The sequence below is a fragment of the Populus euphratica genome, unplaced genomic scaffold (genome assembly GCF_000495115.2).
Source record: "Populus euphratica unplaced genomic scaffold, PopEup_1.0 scaffold57.1, whole genome shotgun sequence".
In the NCBI taxonomy this organism is placed as follows: Eukaryota; Viridiplantae; Streptophyta; class Magnoliopsida; order Malpighiales; family Salicaceae; genus Populus; species Populus euphratica.
This window is the reverse complement of record NW_011499919.1, coordinates 333,496-355,780: the sequence shown is the minus strand read 5'-3', so window position 1 is coordinate 355,780 and position 22,285 is coordinate 333,496. Positions and strand designations below refer to the sequence as shown.

The window sequence follows — 22,285 nt, the reverse complement described above, 5'->3', positions numbered from 1 at the left end:
TTGTTATGAATAATAAAATAAAATAACATTCGAGAAAATCTTAGTGAATCCAAAATTGAGTTATAACAGGTTTAGTGAGTTAACCTATTTTATTTCAATTTCGATTTCAATTTCATCTTTCAACATTTAATTTGTTGAGGATTAACCTTCATGATTTTATTTGGATTTACTTTCTATGAAGTTATCAGAGCCTCATGACCCAAGTCACAGGTTTGATGTGTTAATCAGGTTAATTCAGGTTATTTTCTTTTTTAATTGATTTTTTAATTTTATCCTTCAATATTTTATTTATTAGGATTTAGTTTTTCTATTTTTTTTATTTTCTTTCTATGAGGTTATCTTGGTCTCATGACTCAAGTCACGGGTTAGATTAGTTAATCCATGTTAAATTGTGTCATTTTTTAAATTGATTTATTTTTTAAATTTCAATGTTAGATTGATTGAAAATTAGATCTCGTAATTTTTTTTATTTTTTTCTATAAAGTTATCCTACTTTCATAACTTGAGTTTTTAATTTGGCAAGTAAACCCGAGTTAACTTGGAACTTTTTTTAGATCTTTTTTTAATTGGATATTTTTTTAATTTCATTCTTAAACATTGAGTTAATTGAGGATTTGACTTTATAGTTTTTTTTGATTTATTTTTTATAGGGTTATCATGGTTTCATTATTAGGGTAGTTGATTTGACAAGTTAGACATGTGTCGATCCAATATATTATTATTTCAATATATTTTTTAAAAATAATATTGTCTTGATTTTTTATAGTGAAATTATGTTTTTATTAATCATTCAAGTTATCTTTGAACCCATCAATTCCATCAAGTCAGCTTCTATATTTAATTTTTTTATGTTAAAGAAAAAAAAAATATTTAGCAACCTCTAAACATTTATATTTTTAGTTTCAGAATAAATTATCCGACTAATAATAAAGCACGAGCAAATGATCTTTTCTCCAACAAACAAGAAATCTTTATGTCCATCTTTTATTACTTTTTTGTTCTAATATGTTGCATCTTTTATTCGATACGAAGGATAAAATTAAGAAGGATAAGGACTCTCAAATACTCGTATTTATAAAATTAAGAAGGATAAGGACTCTCAAATACTCGCATTTATAATTTTCAATCCTCTTAACTTGATGAATTACCTTTCATCTTTCCTTTTCTTTGTAGTTCTCAAGATGCATTAACCGACTCTCATATTTTCCTTCTCTTATTATTCACATAACTAAGGGAAGAGTTATCTTTTTAGACATGCACCCATTTATCCTGTACAAGCACACTAATTAACTAATCCATTGGTTGTTTCGGTCTGGATTATTAGTTTAGTTCATGTGGTTGGGTTGAGTCTAGTTTTATAGAAAAAAATTGGTTTTTGTTTGGGGCCGATCCCAACCCAGTTTCATTTTAAGCCCAAACCCAATTATATTATAAATTATATTTTTTTTTAAATCCCATAAATCCTTTCAAAAAATTTATGATTTTTGACGTGTATTTTTTATACCATTTTAATTAATATTGATTTGTATTTTTATAAAATAAGAATACAAATTTAATATTAAAATATTCAAGTTATCTCTAAAATGGTGTGTGTGTGTGTGTATTGTTTTCATGCTTACTGTCAAGTCCAAAAAAAAAAATCATATTGTATTTTCATACAATAAAAATTTAAAAATATATGATAGCGTGCATTTTGGCTTCAACAACTAGTTTGTTAAAGTCACGAGAACTAGGTTAATATTTAAAAAAAAATTATTTTATTTTTTTTAGTATCTAGGGTTACAACTTTATACGTAAGACATATTATGAATATTAAATTCTTTTGCTAACATTAAAATGGTTAGGTTTTACCTGATAAAATAAGAATTTCCTTATCAAAAAGGACTTTTCTTAAACCATAAATGGATCAACAATTAAAAATACAATAATACCTTAGCATATATCAGACAGTTAAATAATGCAACTTACTTTAGATAGGACGTATTTGGAGTGCTAATACATTTTCTTTACGCAATCAATACTCGTACCCAATCTCTAAAACTAATTAGGATTTCTAGTGATCAAAATATTAAATAATGACTCTCATTTCCTCATTCCATTGATAAAAAAAAATAAGAATTCCTTGTATTCTCTATTTTTTTAATTCCCAAATACCTAAAAGGGTGAAAAATTACTGTGACACTGCATTCGTGCTATATCTAAAATGAAGAATGGAAGCTGATTTTCAAGCAAGTTCATGTCCTTGGATACATCACTGATCATCCAAGGTTTACTAAACACAAGGATGCATAAACAACTTCCAACACAAATGTAAAAAGGAAATGAAAATATCACACAAAATATTGTCAAACAATCATAAAAATATTTGGAAGGAAACGAATCTGAATTATTACAACATATGTAGCTTCTCTAAATTACAACTCACATAGTTAGATTTGCTTCAAAACATATACACATATATATTATCTTTACACAAGCTATGCTATGTGAAATTCTTTATTAGCAAAATATCAAAAAAAAAAAATGATGTGTTTACTCTCACCACCTAACAAGCAAAACATTTTGTTTTTTATTTTTTATTAATTTTAATTTTATTCTTTAATATTTATTTTGTTGAAATTAAACTTCATGATTTATTTTATTTTACTTTCTATGATCCACAAGGATAGTGCTAGGACATTAGATTTGAAGGGCTAAATTTAAAAAAAAAAACTTAAGGGGATAAAGCTAAAATTTACTAATTTTAGAGCTAAATTTTATAATTTTTTAAGGGGAGAGACAAGAGAAAAATTTTGTATAGGCCTTGGCCCTTACTAGCCACCCTCTACCTCTGCCCTTGATAACTTATGTTATGAATTTAGTGGGTTAACTTATTTTCTTTTAATTTTAGTTTCATCATTTAATATCTGGCTTATTAAGTATTGACCTTCATGATTTTATTTTGATTTATTTTCTATGAGGATATCTAAGTTTCATGACTTGAGTCATGAGTTTGAAGGGTTAATTTAGTTGATTTATTTTTTTAATTGATTTTTTATTTTTTATTTCAATATTTTATTTACTAGGAATTAGGCTTTCTATTTTTATTTTTTTTATATGAGGTTATCTTGGTTTAATGATTTAAGTTGCGATTTTGATGGGTTAACCCATGTTGAAGTGGATAATTTTTTTAACTTAATTTATTTTTAAAATTTTTTCCTTCAACATTAGATTGATTACAAATTAGATTTTATAATTTTTTTTGATTTTTTTATATAAGATTATCACGGTCTCATAACTTAGATTTTTAGTTTGGCAAGTAAATTCACATTGACTTAAAATGTTTTTTAGATTTTTTTTTCATTTCATCATTGAATATTGAGTTGATTAGGGACTTGGGTTTATAGTTTGTTTTGATTTATTTTTTACAAGGTTATCATGATCTCATAACCAAGATTATGGATTTGACAGGTTAAACATGAGTCAATCTAATATATTGTCATTTTGATATTTTTTTTAAAAAAAACAGATACTATCTTGATTTTTTATAGTCAAATTATATTTTTATTGATCATTCAAATTATTTTTAAATCCATCAAATCCATCGAATCAACCCTTAAATTTAATTTTTTTATATTAAAAAAATATCAATAACAACTCAACATTTATATTTTTACATTCAAAATAAGTTATTCGACTAGTAATGAAATGCGCTCAATTGATGTGGTATTCGGTATGCTTGAAGGAGGATTTAAGAATAGTACATATGATCTTTTCTCCAACAAACAAGAATTCTTTATATCCATTCCAATATATTGCATCTTTTATCCGATAAGAAGGATAAAATTAAGAAGGATAATGACTCTCAAATACTCTCACTTATAATTTTCAATCTTCTCTCTTAATTTGATGAATTACCTCTCATCGTTCCTTCCTTTTCCTTGTAATTCTCAGGATGCATTAATTGACTCTCATATTTTCCTTCTTTTATTATCCACATAAATACAGGGAGAGAGAGTAAGCTTCTTGGACTTGGACCCATTCATCTTGCCCAAATATATTTTTGTTAAGTCCAATTAATTTAATCAGAACCTCCTGTATAATAATGCATAGAGTCCATTGGGCCCGTGGCTTAAATTATTGGTAAGTCTGGTTCTTGCCTTCAACGAATCTTAGATGGACTTACATTGGGTCTAAATAATCTTAACTAAACTCAAGATTTTCAAGTCATGTCCAAGTATCAAGAGTGATGTGCATATACATGATGCAGATTTTGTTTGCAGTCTGGTTTCTTATAGGATTAAATTGCAATAAACCTATTCAGTGCAAAAAATTATTGTCTGTTTCAATTAAACCCCCACAGCATTCGAAGTTCCTCAATCGAGTCCCTTGTCCAGTTTGTCAATGTTTTCCTTCTAAAATCCATATTTTAAAATAAAAATAATTTATTTTTTATATGAAAAGTTTGATTTTTTTTTTTATCGTTATTAAACTCAGTTTGACAAGTAAATTTAATCATTTATCAACCTAGAACTTAGCTTAAACTATGGTTTAAAATATGATAGGTAAACCCTTAACCCAATTATTTTAGTAAAACAATTAGGTTTAATTTAAAAAAAAATTAATTTTTTATTTAAACTTTTAAAATAAAATATTTTTACATCTTTAGAAGACTAGCCCATCTAATTTGTAACCGAAAACTTGGATGAGGACAAGTTTAGTAACTTTTGTATTTCATATATATATATATATATATATATATATATAAAGGATGAATTTAAACAGAAAGCCCATTCAGTAATGTACGGTGGTGCATTGGGGATCCATTTAAAAAAAACCAATAGTTTGTAGACTACATTGAGAATACATTTATAGTTAGGGGACTCATTCGAGGTTTGCCCAAAACTTAGTAGCTGGATCTATAACCACAAAGTCACCATTCTCTCTCCCATCCTAGCTGAATCTGTTCTTCCTTTCCTACACTCTTGATCCATTATCAATGGTTTGGAATTTGTTTCAGATTCATCTAATTCCGGTGATGGGTTTTCACTTCTTTCTCGATTGAATTAATTGAAGAAATCATCCCTCTCTCTATGAATTCTCTGTATTGTTGATCAAAACGAGAGGCAATCATTCTCTTACAATACGTGTTCACAGGTGCTTTCCAAGTTCCTTGGTAAAAAAAACAAGGACCCAGTTCATTGATCTGGTCTAAGATTCCTTCTGCAATTTTTTTTCTTCACTACGTTAGTATTTTTGCTTCCTGCTCCGAATGGCCATATGGTGTTTGATAAAATGCCAACACGAACATAACCGACTGATGTTGTTTTCCTTGTTGATTAGTGCTTTAGAAGACCAAAATCTGATCAGTGAAGTGCATTGAAAATATGCAATGGGACCATCAACAGGAGGAAGAGCAAGACTCTCTGGAATGCAGAAGCAAGTGCTTAGTCTGTACCGGGGCTTCTTACGAGTAGCTCGTTCAAAGTCCCCTGAAGATCGACGGCAGATTGAATCCTTTGTTTCAGCTGAGTTCCGCCGCAACTCCAAACAAGTAGATCGCAAGAATTTCATCTACATTGAGTACTTGCTTCGCCTTGGTAAGAAGCAGCTTGAGCAGCTCAATAGTCCTGATACTGTTGGATTGTCATCTATGGATGCCACTTTCTCTGAAACTGAAAAGCCCAAAAACTAAGTTGAGATGAATTACCCTGACATCTGCGTAATATTGTGACATCTTTTTTTTCTTGTGCAATTTATTTCTTGTTCAAACAATTCTGTTCATAAAACGCCTGCAGTCATTTTTTTCAGTTGTCTTAAGCAGGTTTGCATGTCATTGTTCTATAGAGGCCATGCTTGATGTTTAAGATTGCATCCTGTTTAAACCACTGTTAGTTTCTTTTATGTATTGTTTTTTTTTTCTCTGCAACGTAGTTAGTACATAATCGAACTGCAAGCAATTTGTCAAAATAGAAGTAAAATCACGCCGAAAGGACAGGAAAGATTGAACCGAAACTAACTAATTGTATTTCCTGCTTCTTGGAAAGTCCTATCAGAAAGCATTACTTACCTGTACAGTTGCATACCCTTACTGATTTAGCTTCATTGTTGAAATAAACAGTGTAGGTTTCCTTTCTGTAGTCCAGTAATGGTCCCAGAATAAGATTTCTTTGCCCCTTTCGCTACAAAGCTCATTGGGTGATATTTGCTCATTCCTTCTCTCATTTCAAAGCTGGCTTACTAGTTGATTTGTTTTATCCAAATTGCACTTGAGCTTCAAGCTTTCACCTGTATGTTTCTTCACCCCACCATACACAAAGCAACCTTTATGTCTTTCAGCCTCCCAAGGATACAGATTTCTTGAATCCAATCCCGCAACCAAGCAGAAACAGAGTAGTCGTGTTTTGCAGCTTGAAGATTAAGGTTGCCGTCCGTTTCTTGATAAACTACAAGCATGCCAGCATTGTCAAACGGTTCTAGCATCAGTTATTTGCCAAAAGCATCCGTACTTGTTGAAGGTTTCGAGGAAGATTTGTTAGTCAGGATGTGTTTAAGAGCATGTTTGGAAAAAAAAAATATTTTTTAAAATATTTTTATTTAGGAATATATCAAAATAATATTTTAAAAAAATTCATTATTAACATCAATACTATTTAAAAATACAACAAAAAAAATAATTCAAAACTAAAAAGAATCAAAATTTTTCAAAAATACAGATAAATATTGAATGGAGAGGAGAATTGTTGCCAGACCCAGTGTTTTGAATTCATCCAGAAAGAGGTGGAGTGTCTAGATAGTTGTGAAAAGGTAACCAGATGATCATTGTGAGCAGGAGATATTGGAGTTATCCATTCTGAAAGAGAATCAGCTGCAACATTTTTGATGTCCCAGTCACTAGCAGCACGACCAGCAAGGAGACAAGGGCCATAAAGGATTGCCTGAACTGAAGCATACTCAGTCCTGTCATCTGAATTTTCATCCAAATCCAAAATTTTGATCTAAATGTTAAAATGAAAATCTTGAGAAGAGCAGATCTATGCAATAGGTTTTAACATCTTCCTTGGCCAAACTTGCGTTGCATTAAATTTATCTAAGAGCATAGCACTGATAACAACTGCCAGCTTTTGTTAATAAATATGAGCTGTACTTTATTTTCCAATCATGGAAACAATAGCTCTATCCACACATTTTAAGCTTGAAAGTTAAAATAAATGGTGTAAAATTCATCCCTCAAACTATGTAATGGTGCAAGAAGAAAATTCCTTTTGTCCCCCTTTGCCACAAAGCTGATTGGATGATATTCACTTAGTCCTTTGTTCATTACAAAGCTGGCTCCCTGATTAAATCCTGGATCTGATGACCCTAACTTGCAGCTAAGCTTCATGCTCTGGCCTGACTTGTAATTGACACCACTGTATATATAGCAACCCTCCTGGCTTCCTGATTCCAGGGATACAGTTCCATCTTTTCCATCCAGTCCCGAAACCACACGGAAGATAGATGAACCATCATCTGCGGCAGAATTTGTGACAGCAAGGCTGCTGTCTTTTCCTTGCTGCACTAAAAGCATTCCAGGAAGATCAAATGGTTCAAGCATCACTGATTTGTCAATAACATCTTTAATTCCTAAGACTTCGGAGAAAGAAGAGTCATTAAAGACGATTCTAAATGTGGCTTGAAGACAAGCGTCAGTGCCAGATTTCGGGTGCTCTTCCATTGTAATTGACTGGTTTGAATTTGTTAACACAAAAGTTGAATTTCCAAAGTCTTGGGAAAAAGATACTAGTTGTTCATTGTAAGAGGCAGGGATTGGTGTTATAGAGTCTGAAAGAGAATCAGCAGACCCGGCTTTGAGGTTCCAGTCACCACTGGTATGACCAGCAAGTAGGTAAGGACCATAGAGTATTGCCTGAATAGAAGCATACTGGTGCCGGTCATCTGAATGTTGTTCAAAGGATTTTGTCAGTTATATGACCATCATCATTATAGAAATTATAAAAATATTTTACATTTCAAGCAAGAACAGTGAATATTACCTTGTATGGCCTCTGTTCTCAGACTAATGGGAAGCTGTAGGCTTAATTTGTCACCACTGCTCCATTTTCTATTGACTGATAAGAAACTACCTGCATTAGAAGCAGATTATTAAAGACACCACCAGGGTTTCCTCCGAAGATGCCAATCAAAAGGTGGTTCCAAATGAGCTCTCCCATTAGCTCTTACGAAACAAATTAAATCAAATATAAGAAACATGTAGATTAAGAAATAAAGTCATGATTCATGAGTATGCTTCACACCTGGATCCGGTATAGCCAAACTCTGAGAGTTTATTGTTGCAGTAGCACCATCTAAATGTGTCCAAACTGGTATCCTCAAATTCAAGGTAGATGCTTGGCTTGACCCCTGCACAAAACAGATCCATTATGATCATCATTTACCTTTTCTCAGCCCTTATTAAAAATTTTGATTCTTTGAGCTCTTGCGCAAAGAACATAATAAGAAGTTTACAGGAGATTTAGCAGTGTTTTTCTCTCCCTTTCCTAATCAAGGAGGATCCAGGTTGAATTTTTTTATAGACAGCAAGGACCTCCTTTAAAGAGCAACACTAACTTCTGTATGCTTCTGTGATAGATCAATTGTAGCAAATACCTCATTTGGAGAAAAGGTGAAAGTCACCCGAAGATAAGGATCCGAAGAAACAACAGGATCAACTTTCTGATTGATCATGATCTGTCCAGATTTCCAATCAAGAGAGCTTGATATATACTGAATAATGTAAAGACCTGGGGCTTCTCCTTCCTCTTCAAAATATATGGAATCTCCCAGCTTTGAAAACGATTCAATTCCTTTAGAGTCAGAAACAAAAAATAATATCATTTGAAAACGATTCAATTCCTTTAGAGTCAAACAAAAAATAATATCAATTGTCAGCACAGAAGCAGAGGAATGGTGGAATGATCTGCATCGGATTAAAAATCATTTGAAAAGAAATCCACACACATCGATTGACATTAATCGCATTGGTTTAAAAACATTTGAAAACTTCAAACACACTGAGTAGAGGATCAATCTGCATCGGATTAAAAATCATTTGAAATGAATCCTACATGCTTCGAGTGGAATAAACTGCATCAGTTTAAAAATATTTGAAAACTTCAGATGCAACAAAGGAAGGAATAATCCACATTGGATTAAAAATCATATGAAAAAAATCAAAATGCATTGTGCGGAGTAATTATTAGCAGTAAAAAATGATTAAAAATGGTGAATGTATTAGCAGGTAAGAAAGGATAAGGCGAGTAACAGATTCCACACCTGTTCCATAGCAGCACCAAAAAGTATCATACAATGTCCCCCATCCATGATAGCTTTTGCTTTTGGAACTTCCAGGATGTTGTGGAAGCATGTAAATCATCACTCCAGGCTCTGTTCCTCTTTGGATGCCTAGCACACCATTTGTCAGAGCACGCTCATAATAATCTGCATAAGCCATTTCTTTGGTCCATCTGAACAGGTGGCGGGAGACCTAAAGGTTCCAGTAAATGTGTAGAGTGTTTTAGCAGGAAAATTTATGTAGCATGAAAATGAAAAAAAGAAAAGAAAAGAAAAACTGCAAGGCAAGTGTCGAATGGATGCTAAGTACAGCCCTAACCAAGTTACTATCAAAATAAGTTTCGAGAAGATGGAAATAAATTCTATATATCAAGGTACACATGCTCAAAATTCTATATCAGTATGAAAGAGATAAAAATGGAGACATACCTTCAGCATATTGTAAGTTGTGCACGATTCCTCATTTTCTGTCTGTAATGTGCTAGCCAATCGCTTTGGATCTGACCTACTCATACATCAGGCAAAGGTGTCAAAATAACACAGGGTAAGAGACCAGTGTGGACAGAGCACGAGCAACCAGATAATCAGGTAAATGACAGGAAAGGAACTTAGCAACCATCCATATGAATGCATAGAAATTTTACTTCGAAAATCACAGCCAGAATTTAACTAAAAATGACAATCAGTACCAGAACTCGCTAACAGAAGTTCCTCCAGTTGCATAGCTGTGAGAAGAGTTGACTATATCCATGAAGAATGTCCCTATATCCTGGAAGACACAAATCTATTTTAGGCAGTTTTACGATCAGAGATCATTCATGCATGACTAATCTAACATGAACAGCTATGGCTCAATCAAAATGATACAAAACTTCATTGAAAATGCTGTTCAGACAGTCTATGATTAATATAAAGCAATTGATTAATATAAAGCAATTAACCTTATAAAGTGGATCTCCAGTGATTTCATATCTCATCTGTGCACCAATAACGATAGGGATGTGTGTATTGGCGTGGAAACCTGATATGTCTTCAGCCTACAGGGAAGAAAAGAAGCTTCTGTGAGAATATCAATCAATCAAGTATAGATTAATCTTATCCCTTTATTACTCTCTTCCAACAAAATTCTGACTTCCCTCCAACATCTTCTCCTTCAGTCCTAGATAAGGAACCATTCTACCCGCGTACCGACACCCAGGCATCCTAAATTTTCATCACCAATTGTGGACTTGATAAATTAACCTGTATTCCAAATTCATTCTATTTGCAATACAAAAATTTCAAAAGTTCATCTTATATCAGTCTTGCTTAAATGGAATGGTTATGTCAAAGATGATATCATTTCGTTTCAAAAAATTACAAAATCAGAAGTTCGTTTTCTCAAAGGGGATAGATTCTTATCATCAAAAGGAGGGGAAAACCCTGCAAAATCAGAAGACAAACACCGGCCAAAAGCTGATGAGCTGCAGTAGGTAGTCTATAAATTACCTGTACTGCAAGCAAACCAAGGAAGCAAGGCTTGTCAAACAGGTGAGCCAGCACCAAATGTTTTGGATCTCCCTGCAGCAAAGCAACATCAAAGGCTCAAGTTAAAGATACCGAGAGGCCTATCTTCCACAAAACAGAGTTAATTTTCAAAAACATATCCATTCCAGCTGCCATAATAAACCAGAATACATGACGAATGAATTAAAAGACATTTTCAGAATTAGCATGCAAAAACAAAAGCTCCAAATCATTTACAATATTACAGCTGTAAGAAGCAAGTTCAAGATACAATTCATAGGACTCACAAAGTGAGGAATGAGGAAGAGGCTAGGGGAACTACAAAGATTAATTTACTTACAGTAATGCTGAATAACTTGTAAAGGACATCATTCATGCCACCAGTTTCCTCATTCAGTGATTGATAATGTCTTTCCACACTGTAATTGGTTATAACGTTACGTACTCGATTATAAAAGTAATCAACCATCCACTTCACCATTTTTAAAGCTTGAGCATTATCTGCAAATGTATATTGGTCCAAAAGACCTGCCAGGATCTGTCAAAGACAACAAAGCACAAATGGTTAGCCATGTAACTTCTAAACGAACACTACCACGATCCAGTTTGAAGTATAACCTACCTTATGAATAGTGTAATAAGGAGCCCAGACAGGCTTTATAGCTTCAAACCGATCAAATAACTCAGATGGGAAAGCGGAAAGGTATCCGCTGCCCATTTTCTCCTGACAGGAAGATAGAGCAGATACTACCGCAGACATTTGCTTTTCGAGAATATCATTGTGAGTGCTTGCCCACATCTGTGCTGATGCACTCAAGTAGTGCCCTTCAACAAGCCAAATCAAATTTGTTTGTCATAAACTATATGGACTACTATTTTCAAAACACCACAAGAAAGGAAAATAAAATGAAATTATGAAGGAATCCAATTTTACACTAAAATTATCATAATGAGATAAAAGCATATCCTTAGTTCTGCAATCAAGAAGAAAAACATTCATAGGGATTATCATAAACTCATCTTTAAATGGTTCTTATTAAACCATCACAAGCCTTTCAGTGGCAATAATTTGCAGAGGGTGTTTAACAAGAAACTAAGGAAGAAAACCCGCGAACAACATGTTTATATATATATATTCTTAATATATATATATATATGTATATATATATTCTTGACTCCTTGTACCATAACAAGTAAAAATTTAGATAAATATTACTTTTAGCCAAACTACAGAGAAGGGAGGCAAGAAGAATCATTGAAAAAGGTGATCTTTTCAGAACAAGAACTGTGATATCGATTATTTGTACTTCACAAAAGTGTCTCAAGGGCCCTTATTTGGAACGTTCAGATTTTTGTGAAAAAGATAAACGTGTTAACAGCATAATTTACACTAAATTCATGATCATCAGCAAAAACCACAGAAACTAACCTACAAAATGACCCCGAAGCTCGCAATTCGGGGCCTCCCAACCACCATAAGCTGTGCCTGGTGTAGACAAACCAGCAGTTTTCCTAAAGCTCCACACCAAGCTATCCACATCCAACATCAACAAGTACTCCAAATTTGTTTGTTGAGCCTGCCAATGAATTGAACTTGGATCCAATCTCACATTATGCAATGAGACTTCCTTGAGGAAATTCCCAGAGGATTTAAGAGGACTTTTCAAATTTCTGTACATCATTGCCCAACTATATTCATCTTCTTCTCTAAGTATCTTTCTTGGCAACAAATTAGCCCAAGCTGAATCATCAGTTGGTGTCAAATGGTAGTGCGCAAACATTTCTTCTTTCCAAGTTTCATTCTCTGATGATAGCAGTGCATATCGAAATGTATGTGATGATAACTGAGTAGGAGTGTTTGTACACTCCTTGCTCGTACCAAAACCACATAGCATGGACAACACAACCAAAACAATCAAACCCTTCATTTCTTTTCCTATTTGTATAAATCACTGTTTAAGCAATGACCAGAACACCAAAAGAACAAGTCTTTTGAGTTCAAATTCAACTAGAAAGAATCAAAACATGAACTTTAACAAAAACCCCAAACTTTACTAAAATTCAGCTTGAACAAAGCTCAAAACCATCAAATTCACGTAGTACTCATTATACATTAGAACCCAGAATTGTAAAAGACAAGCCACCAGAAAAAAAACCAAACCAAGAAAGGATCAAAAGCCAAAAAGCCTTGAATGGTTCAATAAAAAATAAGGCACTTGAAGTCCCTATATATACACACACAGAGAGCCCAAAAAAGGCAAGAAAGAGTCCGCAAAACTCATGCTAAAAGGGACTAAAAGCTATTACCACGCCTCCCCTCCTCCCACTCTCATATCATCTCGTGAAAGGCAAGAATTCAGTTCCGTGTACATCAAAAACGAAAAAAAAAATACATGTACAGAGAGAGATATTTAGAGTGCAAGATGACAGATAAGAATCACGGATAAGATGTCGGTTTCCATGGAGGGTTGGTTAGGACTAAAAACAGGCTCGACTGGAAAGGAGGAATCTGCGATTTGACAACTGTTGAGACAGAAGAATTTTGTTTTCTTTTATTTATTCATTTTTTATTTGTTTGTAGTGTAAAAATTTATCCGTTTAAAGGTTTCTGATTATTATTATTTTAAATTATAGTTGTAAAAATTTGCAGTTCCCGGGTTTTTTTGGTTGGTTGTTCCGGTTTGTATTGGATTTTCAGATTTGGGTTTTTTCAAGAGGCAGAGTTATCACATCTGGTGACAGATCACGTCTGATGTATGGTCTTAGATAACTACATTGTTGGGCTAATTTGAGATACAACTTAAACTGGTTGTTTTATTTAAAGAAAAAATTAAATTACTTAGATTATAAAATCTGAATTTATCTAAGTTAATATCCAAAATATTTACTATTTTAAATTTAGTTTGAATCAATGAACCCGCCACGCTTTCTAAATTTATTATCAAATATCTTGTTTTTATTTAGTCGTTAAAGATCTGTTTGGTTTTGTGTTTTAATATTATTTTAAAAAAAGTTAAATTTTTTTTAAGAATTACTAAATGAAAAATGTGGACCGGTGTCTCAACTAAGATCTTTTGGTGTATGGTAAATTATTCATATCAGAATTAAAAATTATAGGAAAAAAGTATATTATCATAGTTTTGCATTGGAGAGAAACCTAATCCACGATGTGAAGAAATTGACCGACCTGCCCACCTAGGGCCCCTCGATAATTTGCATGTGATGGATAGAAAACTTCCTCGAGGGTAAGGTCCCCTTTGTTTTTTTACACCGGAAAGGTGCAAGAGTGCTTCATCCACATTCTTGCAATTATTGGAGAGCACGAAGAGTGATGGAGTCCCTCCCTCCTCTAGGGATTGGTTTAGCGGTGGAGAAAGGATTTATTGTCCTTTCAATTTCTTACTCCATGATTATTACATTTGCATGTTTGATTTTAATATCAAATGAAGGTATCTATTATAGAATTGATCTTTTATGTAGTTTATCCCATCTATACAATCAATCTTTATGAAGCAGTGCTGAGAGTCATTATTTCAATTATAGTGACGGTAATAATAATAATTTTAGTAATGGTATAATAATAATAAAAATAGTTTTAAGAATACGAGGATTTGAGATTTATTGTATAAGTCTCGAGTTCAAGTTAAATTAATATGTGTAATTTTTATAAGAGTTTTAAAAAATTATAATTTTATTTATTTATCTGGACTCATAAAATATAATTTAAAGAGATGGGTTTCATTGAATTAAATAATAATAATAATAATAATAAATTATTTATTAAATTGATTAATATAAAATTAAATTAATTTGTTTTTTTCTCAAGCTAAAAAGTAAATTTTAAATTTAAATTTTATCTAATTGATAGTTTCATTTCTTGTAAGAACTCAATTTAATTTTTTTTTAATTTTTTTTTAAATTATTCCAGATTAACTGCTTGGATAAAAGAATCTTACACTTGTTCGACCAGGAATCAAAGCTCAATAACTACCACACAAACTGCTTTCCATTGAACCCAAGTGATGTCAATTCCTATATTTTAAATAAAGTCGAAGATGATAATAATTCCCTAAATTTATTCTACCAGTTCATATGATGGCTTTATGATTTGTGTTTATTGAACAGGGAAAAAAAAGACAGAATGAAAGAAAAAAAAGGTGACACCAGCTATATATACATATAAATCAAACTTTCTTTTTTATAATAATCGAGAAAGAGTATTAATAAGATTTAGTTACTGTGATTAAAAAAATAATAAACTAACTAAAAAAACTTACAATGTAAAAATAAATAAAAAAAATTAATTCTGAACATGAGACCATTTCAATACATAACCTTAACTTCTAATTAAATCATTTCTCAATCTAACTAAAATCTACTAAACTAATTAATGAAAAATTAAAACATAAATTTCATCATAATCATTATAAAGAGCATTTAAAATTATTTTTTTATAAATAATCCAAATAACTTATGAAATATCACAACAAGGCCTATTAATATGTGTTCAACTAACTATCTAGGTGATAGTCTAATAATAATAATAATTTAGGATTAAAAAGTTTGTTATTTTTATAGTTTCAGATTTAAGTTTTGAAATTGCTTATATAATAACTATTAAAAATTTATATAGTTATTAATTTTAAAATTTATAAAATTAATTAAAATATACATAAGATAACTCTGATATATTTTTATAAATTTCTCACCATAATATTTTTTATTTATTTATTTTTGTAGCTAGAAATGCAAGCCAACGGTACTAAAAATAATTGCAGTAGTTTTCTTCGGTAGGACCTATTATGATTAATAGAAATTGTGAAGAGGAAAGAAAGGAAAATCAATGGATAATATAAACCAGCTATTTATTTCTAGAATCTTTGGGTTCAATCTATATCCAAAGGGCCATCTCGATCCTCCTTGCAAGTTGCAGAGGAGATTGAAAAGATAGAGAGTATGATGTAAAGTAAGGTAGCACATTATGATTCAACACTTCCCAGCAAAATTCAAACTGCTTTTTAATTGCTGAAAGCATACCTCTTTGCCTTTCTCCCAGCAATTCCCTCATATATTTGGCAAACGCAACTGGAACGTAAAACATCAAAATTATATTTATAAAACATATATTTAAAAGACACTGAGTTGATGTTTTTTAATATAAAAATTAGTTTGAAAAACAGGTTGAATTACGAAACATAAATTCAAATTTTAAAGTTAATGTGTTCTAAAATTTATAATTATTTTTAAATATATCAAATCGGTGTAGAAATAAAAATGAACTTAAACTTATATAAAAAAATGATTTTAATCAGCGTAACAGATGAACAAAAATATTAATTCTTGTCATGAAATAAAAAATATATCTAGAAAAACTGTGTGGCGATAATTGTTTTTGCGACTGCTAAGAATAACTTCTTGTCACACAAAGCTCTCTTGTGGTGGGGCATTTGTATCAAATATCCCCCTTCGATCTTCATTGCTGAAAAGAAATCTCTCATGGTTGGCTGTTGCTGCCGCCTACTACCTGCGCCGGAGAGTTGGACAAGTTGCGGAACGACGTCTCTTCTCAACTAGGTAACAAGACAGCAGGCGGCGGGACAAGAAACTTGGTAGCCCCTACGATATTTCATTATTTCTTGACTTCTTGTGTTCACTTGAGGTTTTCAGTACTTATTCGAGTTCGAATTATTGAGATTTTCTTGTATGAATGAATTAGTGTGAATGTAAATAATTTGCTTAAACTTGAAATTATCCTATTATCTTACTACCACATACAAAGATATATTATTAATCTTGAACGATTCATTGAATTTGTCATATATATATATATATATATAGATACACTCCAAGGAGTTCTAGATTTCAGAAAATAATAATCTTGGCTATTTCTATTTCATTTATTATTTAGATTGTGTTTGTATTTGTTTTTATTTTTTATTTGATGTGAATAGAATCTCTTATAACTAAAAACATAAGAATAAAAGTAATAAATCCACGCTTTTATATTATTTATTTTTAATGATAAATAGTAAATACAACAACAAAAACAAACAACGCACCCGTCCCACCATAATTCCAAGAAAAGGGAACTGCCATATTTTTTTATATAAAATTTATTTTGAAGATACTTGTTGCTTTCCGTTGTTTTCAACATTCCCAGAGAATTTGGGATATTTAATTGTTTTAATTTGGACAGATTTTTTTTATATATTTTAAATCAAGCATCTTATGATTAAAAATAATAATCATGGCATGCTTCCTAGAGGCGAGGTACTAGGACGTCGTCAACAAAATACTCATAATTCCATTTAACGTATTTTAAATTCTTTTTCTTTTTCTCTATCCTCTAGCTGACAAAGCCTTATCTCTAAGGAGCCAACTATGAAGTTATCTTCAGTATTTTAGGACATAAAAATAAAAAACTTAAACATGAGACGGTAACAGATATAAAAATAAATTTATTTCTGTATTATTTTAAAATAAACTTTTACACTTTTAAAAAAAAGGACATGTCTCTTTTGTTATTAATATATCATCTTTTCTGACTTGATACATATTAATCTCTACAAATTGTTAAGCCATAATTATAGTATAATTTAAAAAGGTGCGCCAAAATAAATTTATTATATTATAGACCATAGTATAGATATTATAGCAGAGAAGAGATATTGTTGATATTATTTTTTAATTAAAAAGTGTTGCTGTGACTTTGTTGTTTTATATTTTATATGTTAAAAGTTATTGGATCTAGTTGATAGTAAAAAAATTTTAAATTTTAAATTTTATAAAAAAAATTATATTATTGAATGATATAATTGAATGTATTAGGTTGAATTATTTTTTTCTCTGATGTGGGGTTTGGGTGTCCAATCACACACCTGGTAACTTTTTATTTTTTTATTTTTTAGCTACACCTCGTAGCATTGATTATATTAGCAATTAATATATTCTTTATATTTTTTGATATTTCTAAAAAAATATTATTATTAATGGCAGAGGGTAGGTACAAAACATTAATTTCATGAACCTGTAGATTCAAGTGCTGATAATTAATTATTGATGTCAGATGATGAAGTACGCTTTGCATAAATATGAAAACCGCAAAGGGAGTAAGGAGAGCAAGAAATCCCTTCTACGAAAAGGAAAAGACATTGCTTGTGGAAAGTATGTTTATATAAATTTATTTTTTTATTTTAAATTAATATATTTTTGATAATTTTAAATTATTTTAATATATTAATTTTAAAAATAATCATAGTTTCAATCACGCTAATAATTTTAAAAATAATTTTTTAAAAAATAATCATAGTTTCAATCACGCTAAAAGCAACAAAAACTCCTTTTCAGTCTCTAGTGCCTTGGGGCTCTCACGCTCACGGCAAGGCCTCTGCATTCTTGCTTGCTGTGTGATTCCGATTGACATGTCGGGCACTACTATCAATCAATTACATACAAATCAATGGAAAGTGATGCTTGAGGCAGTAGGTGAGATGTAAACGTCAATGGATATGGAGAAATTGTTGTGGCGTGGGGTGGTGCTCAAGTCAAGCAACGAGGCAGCAGGAGTGCAGAAATGTCAAAAGTAGCATCTAGGTAGTTATAAGTCCATCTCTCTTGCAATATCAATATACTAATTTACACCCTTCCTATTCGTATTCGTGTTGACGATAGTGTTTAGAAATCTAAAAATAAAAAAAAAATATTAATTTAAATAAAAAATTTAAAAACACTTTTAAAATATAAAAATAAGTATGCTCTTAATAATAAGCTAAGCTTTCTTCATAATTCTTAGAAGATGACTTTCATTATATTTTGGAACTCAATTTTATATAGTTGTTTTTCTTGAATGTGGTATGCTCTTAATAATAAGCTAAGCTTTCTTCATAATTCTTAGAAGATGACTTTCATTATATTTTGGAACTCAATTTTATTAAAGTTATATAGCTGTTTTTCTTGAATGTAAATTCATGAATCTATCTTTCTATCATTTTTATTTATTTATTTATTTATTTATTTGGATTGTGGATCATGAAGAATTCAATAAACTTACTAGTTAAGATTTTGGTTGTTTTTATAATTGAAGAATCTTTTTTTAAATGATTTTTGTAATTATAATTTTTTATATATTTAGATTATTTTAATATCTTAACGTTAATTATATATTTAGATTATTTTAATATGTTAACGTTAAAAAAATTAAAAAATATTATTTTAATATATTTTCAAGTAAAAAATATTTTAAATAATAACAACTGTCTTGTCATAATTAGTGAAAAATAAAAATATAAATTAAAAATAAATTTATCTCTCCTTTGGATTGTAGATGGGTTTGAAATATGTGTGGCCCAACTGATGAGATCTATAGCCTATACATGGTAGTTACAAGTTCGGACAAGCCACAGTGATTGTCCACGTAAGATCGACAGTCCTTCCTTAAACCCAACCCAACCAACCAGCATTTTAGCCAATATTTTTATTTTAGCTTTTGAGTTTTGATCAAACACTTCTGGTTTTCTTGTGCTTAAATCCAATAGGCCCCTATTCCCCCCCGACCAATTTGGATTTGATGCCCGTACGCTGTAACTGGGCAAGTTATCCATTTCAAATCTTGACCTTTTTTTAAAGAGAATTTTGTTTTGAATTTGGTTAACTGATTATAATTAGTCTAGACTAATATTACTTTGAGTTTTATTAAAAAAAATAAACTAGATTTTAACTGAGCCGACTCATTGAACCGAATGAATTATATCAAGTTAATTTTTTTATTTAATGTAAAATTCAGTTTAAATTAGTGGTCAGATAAATAAATAATGAGATATATTCTCATCAAAGAACGGCAATTGTTTGACGGGGTGATTGTTAAACGAGGAAATTGGACACACCCAACTTTTTCAAGAGTCAAAATCCGATCAATTGATCTATGTGATTTTATTATTGACAATCAAAATTACATAATGGCCTATCATGGCTGCAACAACAGCTAAAATCATCCATACATTTGCTATCATCACCCCGGCCATAGCTTTCTGCATTTCTCAGCAATGCAAGGCATCTTCTGCATTTCTGCAATTGATAGTCAAAATTGCACAGTAGTGGCTGTTCACCATCTGCACTTATTTTGACAACAAATGTAATTAGAATATCTTTTTTTAGAATGATTACGTGATCAGACAAGAGGTTTTTTATGTTTGTCAGGTAGTAAAGTGTATATATTGTTTTTTTTTTTAATTTATCTCATTACCCGTTCTAAATCTCATATCATAGTTTAGATATATCAACTTAGATTAATCTAAAATAACATTATTTTAAATTTTATTATGTTTCTAGATATATAGTTACAGAAAGAAAGGCTTGTATAGAGTTGCAAAATTGTTGTTTTTCCTTTTCCTTCCTCACCTTCCCTTAGTTTCTTGGCTCCATTAAGAACACTTTGCAGTTAATTTATCTCAAGAAAATACAATCTTTAATTGATTCTGTCAATTTTTTTTTAAATCTGTATAAAGTTTGATTTGCTTCTCAAAACAACGAAGGAAAAATTACCGACAAAAAACGTCAAAGCCAGCTATAAAGTTTGTATCTCTATCCAAGCCTCACTTAGCCAATATATAAGTCTGTACTCGCACCATTTCCTTCCCTCATTTTATTTTTTACTATGTGAATATTGCGTTAGATTTCTCCATCTCTCTCGATTTTCATGGTAAGCGTTCATCTGGGCCACAAATATAATCAAGATCGCTGTATTAACGGATCGCCACTAATAATATACTATATTTATTAGACCAGGCTGAAGGCTGAATCAGAAGTTTACCGAGTTAATCCGTGAATCCAAAACAATACTATTATATTTTTTAAAATAAAATAACATTATTTAAACAAGAATTTATAAAAAAATAAAACTTAGTTGTTTTGAATAAAAAAATCATTAGAGTTAATCTAACTTGATTAACCAAGCCAATTAAATCTAATTGTATTAATCTTCAAACTAACTTAAAATAAAACTTAGCCTAGACATGATTCTAGGTCGATTCTTCGAACCCAGTTGATTTTAATATTAATTACTAAAATCAACTATGCTCACCATTCTTCTCGGGTACTGTTTTTTTCTGCATTTGCTCTAGGGGTCCTGTTATTCTAAAAAATACATACTGTGTTCAATAGTTTCATGAACTCAATTACATTTCCGTTGGTGGTCAATTTCCGTGTTAGGATATCGCAACATGTTTCTCCATTGGATCCTTATTTAACTGGAAATAATTGTCTACTCATAGAATGGTCCTATGATATTGTCAAATCCGGTGCAAATTATTTTTTTGATATTGTCAAATCCGGTGCAAATTATTTAAAAAAAAAATAATTTTTAATTAAAAATTAATATTTTTTTATATTTTAGATTGTTTTGATATAATAATCTTAAAAATAGTTTTTTAAAAATAAATAAATATATATATATATTATTTTAATATATGTCAGTACAAAAAAAACATTTTAAAAACAAACAATAATGAGTTTGAAAGAGAAGATATTCAGCTGAAGTCGCCGGTTTCAAGATTCAACATCATAAATATGATGTATTCAACCTTAAATTAAGTTCGCATAATCGGCCATTAGACCTGCTTTCTACATCTAAAAAAGGTAACTTATTTACCATAGTAGAAATCATTTTAACCTCCAAGAAGTTTGCAAAAAAGGTGTCAGCAAGTTTGGTCCGAAGACATGAACATAGTATTTTAGCTATCTTGACTCGTTTGATGATTTTCTAGAGGCTGTGAAGTGGTTATTTGAATTACTCTAATAATATCATTTCAAGTTTGAATTAATTGAATTTTTCTTTATCCATCAGAATTTCGTGTTGCAAGTAAAAATTGATTCAAGAATACTTTAATCATCAAAATTTAAGGAAAAAACTAATTTAAAAGGCAGCTAGTGATAGAATCTTAAACCAACAATATATATATATATATATATATATTGTTGGTTTAAGATTCTATCACTAGCTGCTATATATATATATATATATGAAAAGGCAACGTAATATGTTCATTGTCACCGATTGTGATGCTTGTTGGACATCAAATAGGAAAACAAAAGGCCTAGTACTATCGAAATACTTTTTTTTTTTTTTTTGTAGTATCAAAGTTCAAAAAATAAAACATAAATTGAGATTACAATATCATTGAGCACTACCCAAAATGGGATTCATTTCACTACATTTTGCACTTGCTCCAAGAATTATCTCTTCTTTGTTTCATTCCCAAACAACAGGAAATCAATTCACCCAAGTTCATGATAGTTGCATTAACTTCTTCTATCTTGGAAATAATATTAATGACTTAATTTTCCAATATTGAAGTTAATATTTTTAATATATGCGTGTGTGTATTGCTTCATTTATTTATATAACTCAAGATTCATTAAATATTCCACGGGGAAAAAAAAATCTTCAAGTGCCTCACATATATATATACTC

General features: G+C 30.7%; 2 protein-coding genes across 5 annotated transcripts; one reads left to right on the top strand and one right to left on the bottom strand.

The window, feature by feature from the left end:
• Nucleotides 1-4,868: 4,868 nt before the first annotated feature.
• On the top strand, nt 4,869-5,880 carry LOC105134932 (LYR family of Fe/S cluster biogenesis protein). 4 transcript variants are annotated; one of them, XM_011039542.1, is made up of 2 exons: nt 4,869-5,183; nt 5,323-5,880. In XM_011039542.1, exon 2 carries the CDS (start codon nt 5,372-5,374, stop codon nt 5,672-5,674), a length of 303 nt encoding a protein of 100 aa, XP_011037844.1. In that variant the 5' UTR covers nt 4,869-5,183; nt 5,323-5,371; the 3' UTR covers nt 5,675-5,880. The 4 variants fall into 4 exon arrangements, with proteins under 4 accessions (XP_011037844.1, XP_011037842.1, XP_011037841.1 ...); XM_011039540.1 differs by having other exon boundaries at nt 4,869-5,195; XM_011039539.1 differs by having other exon boundaries at nt 4,871-5,225.
• A 1,145-nt stretch (nt 5,881-7,025) lies between these two features.
• LOC105134931 (uncharacterized) lies at nt 7,026-13,363 on the bottom strand. Its single transcript, XM_011039537.1, has 12 exons — nt 12,248-13,363; nt 11,441-11,643; nt 11,159-11,356; nt 10,801-10,872; nt 10,254-10,349; nt 10,002-10,081; nt 9,742-9,817; nt 9,295-9,505; nt 8,629-8,825; nt 8,277-8,382; nt 8,016-8,105; nt 7,026-7,917 (listed from the first exon to the last, which is right to left on the bottom strand). The coding sequence occupies exons 1-12, from the start codon at nt 12,744-12,746 to the stop codon at nt 7,169-7,171; spliced, it is 2,577 nt and encodes an 858-aa protein (XP_011037839.1). The 5' UTR covers nt 12,747-13,363; the 3' UTR covers nt 7,026-7,168.
• Between the last annotated feature and the right edge of the window lie 8,922 nt (nt 13,364-22,285).

What these genes read in the sequence shown, in the direction of transcription:
- LOC105134932 (XM_011039542.1), top strand. Translation starts at nt 5,372, where the DNA reads ATGGGACCATCAACAGGAGGAAGAGCAAGACTCTCTGGAATGCAGAAG.
- LOC105134931 (XM_011039537.1), bottom strand. Translation starts at nt 12,746, where the DNA reads ATGAAGGGTTTGATTGTTTTGGTTGTGTTGTCCATGCTATGTGGTTTT. An exon ending in TTGGTTTGCTTGCAGTACAG is followed by an intron (nt 10,350 to 10,800) that starts GTAATTTATAGA and finishes TCTTCCCTGTAG; the next exon opens with GCTGAAGACATATCAGGTTT. An exon ending in CAACTTACAATATGCTGAAG is followed by an intron (nt 9,506 to 9,741) that starts GTATGTCTCCAT and finishes TGGAACCTTTAG; the next exon opens with GTCTCCCGCCACCTGTTCAG.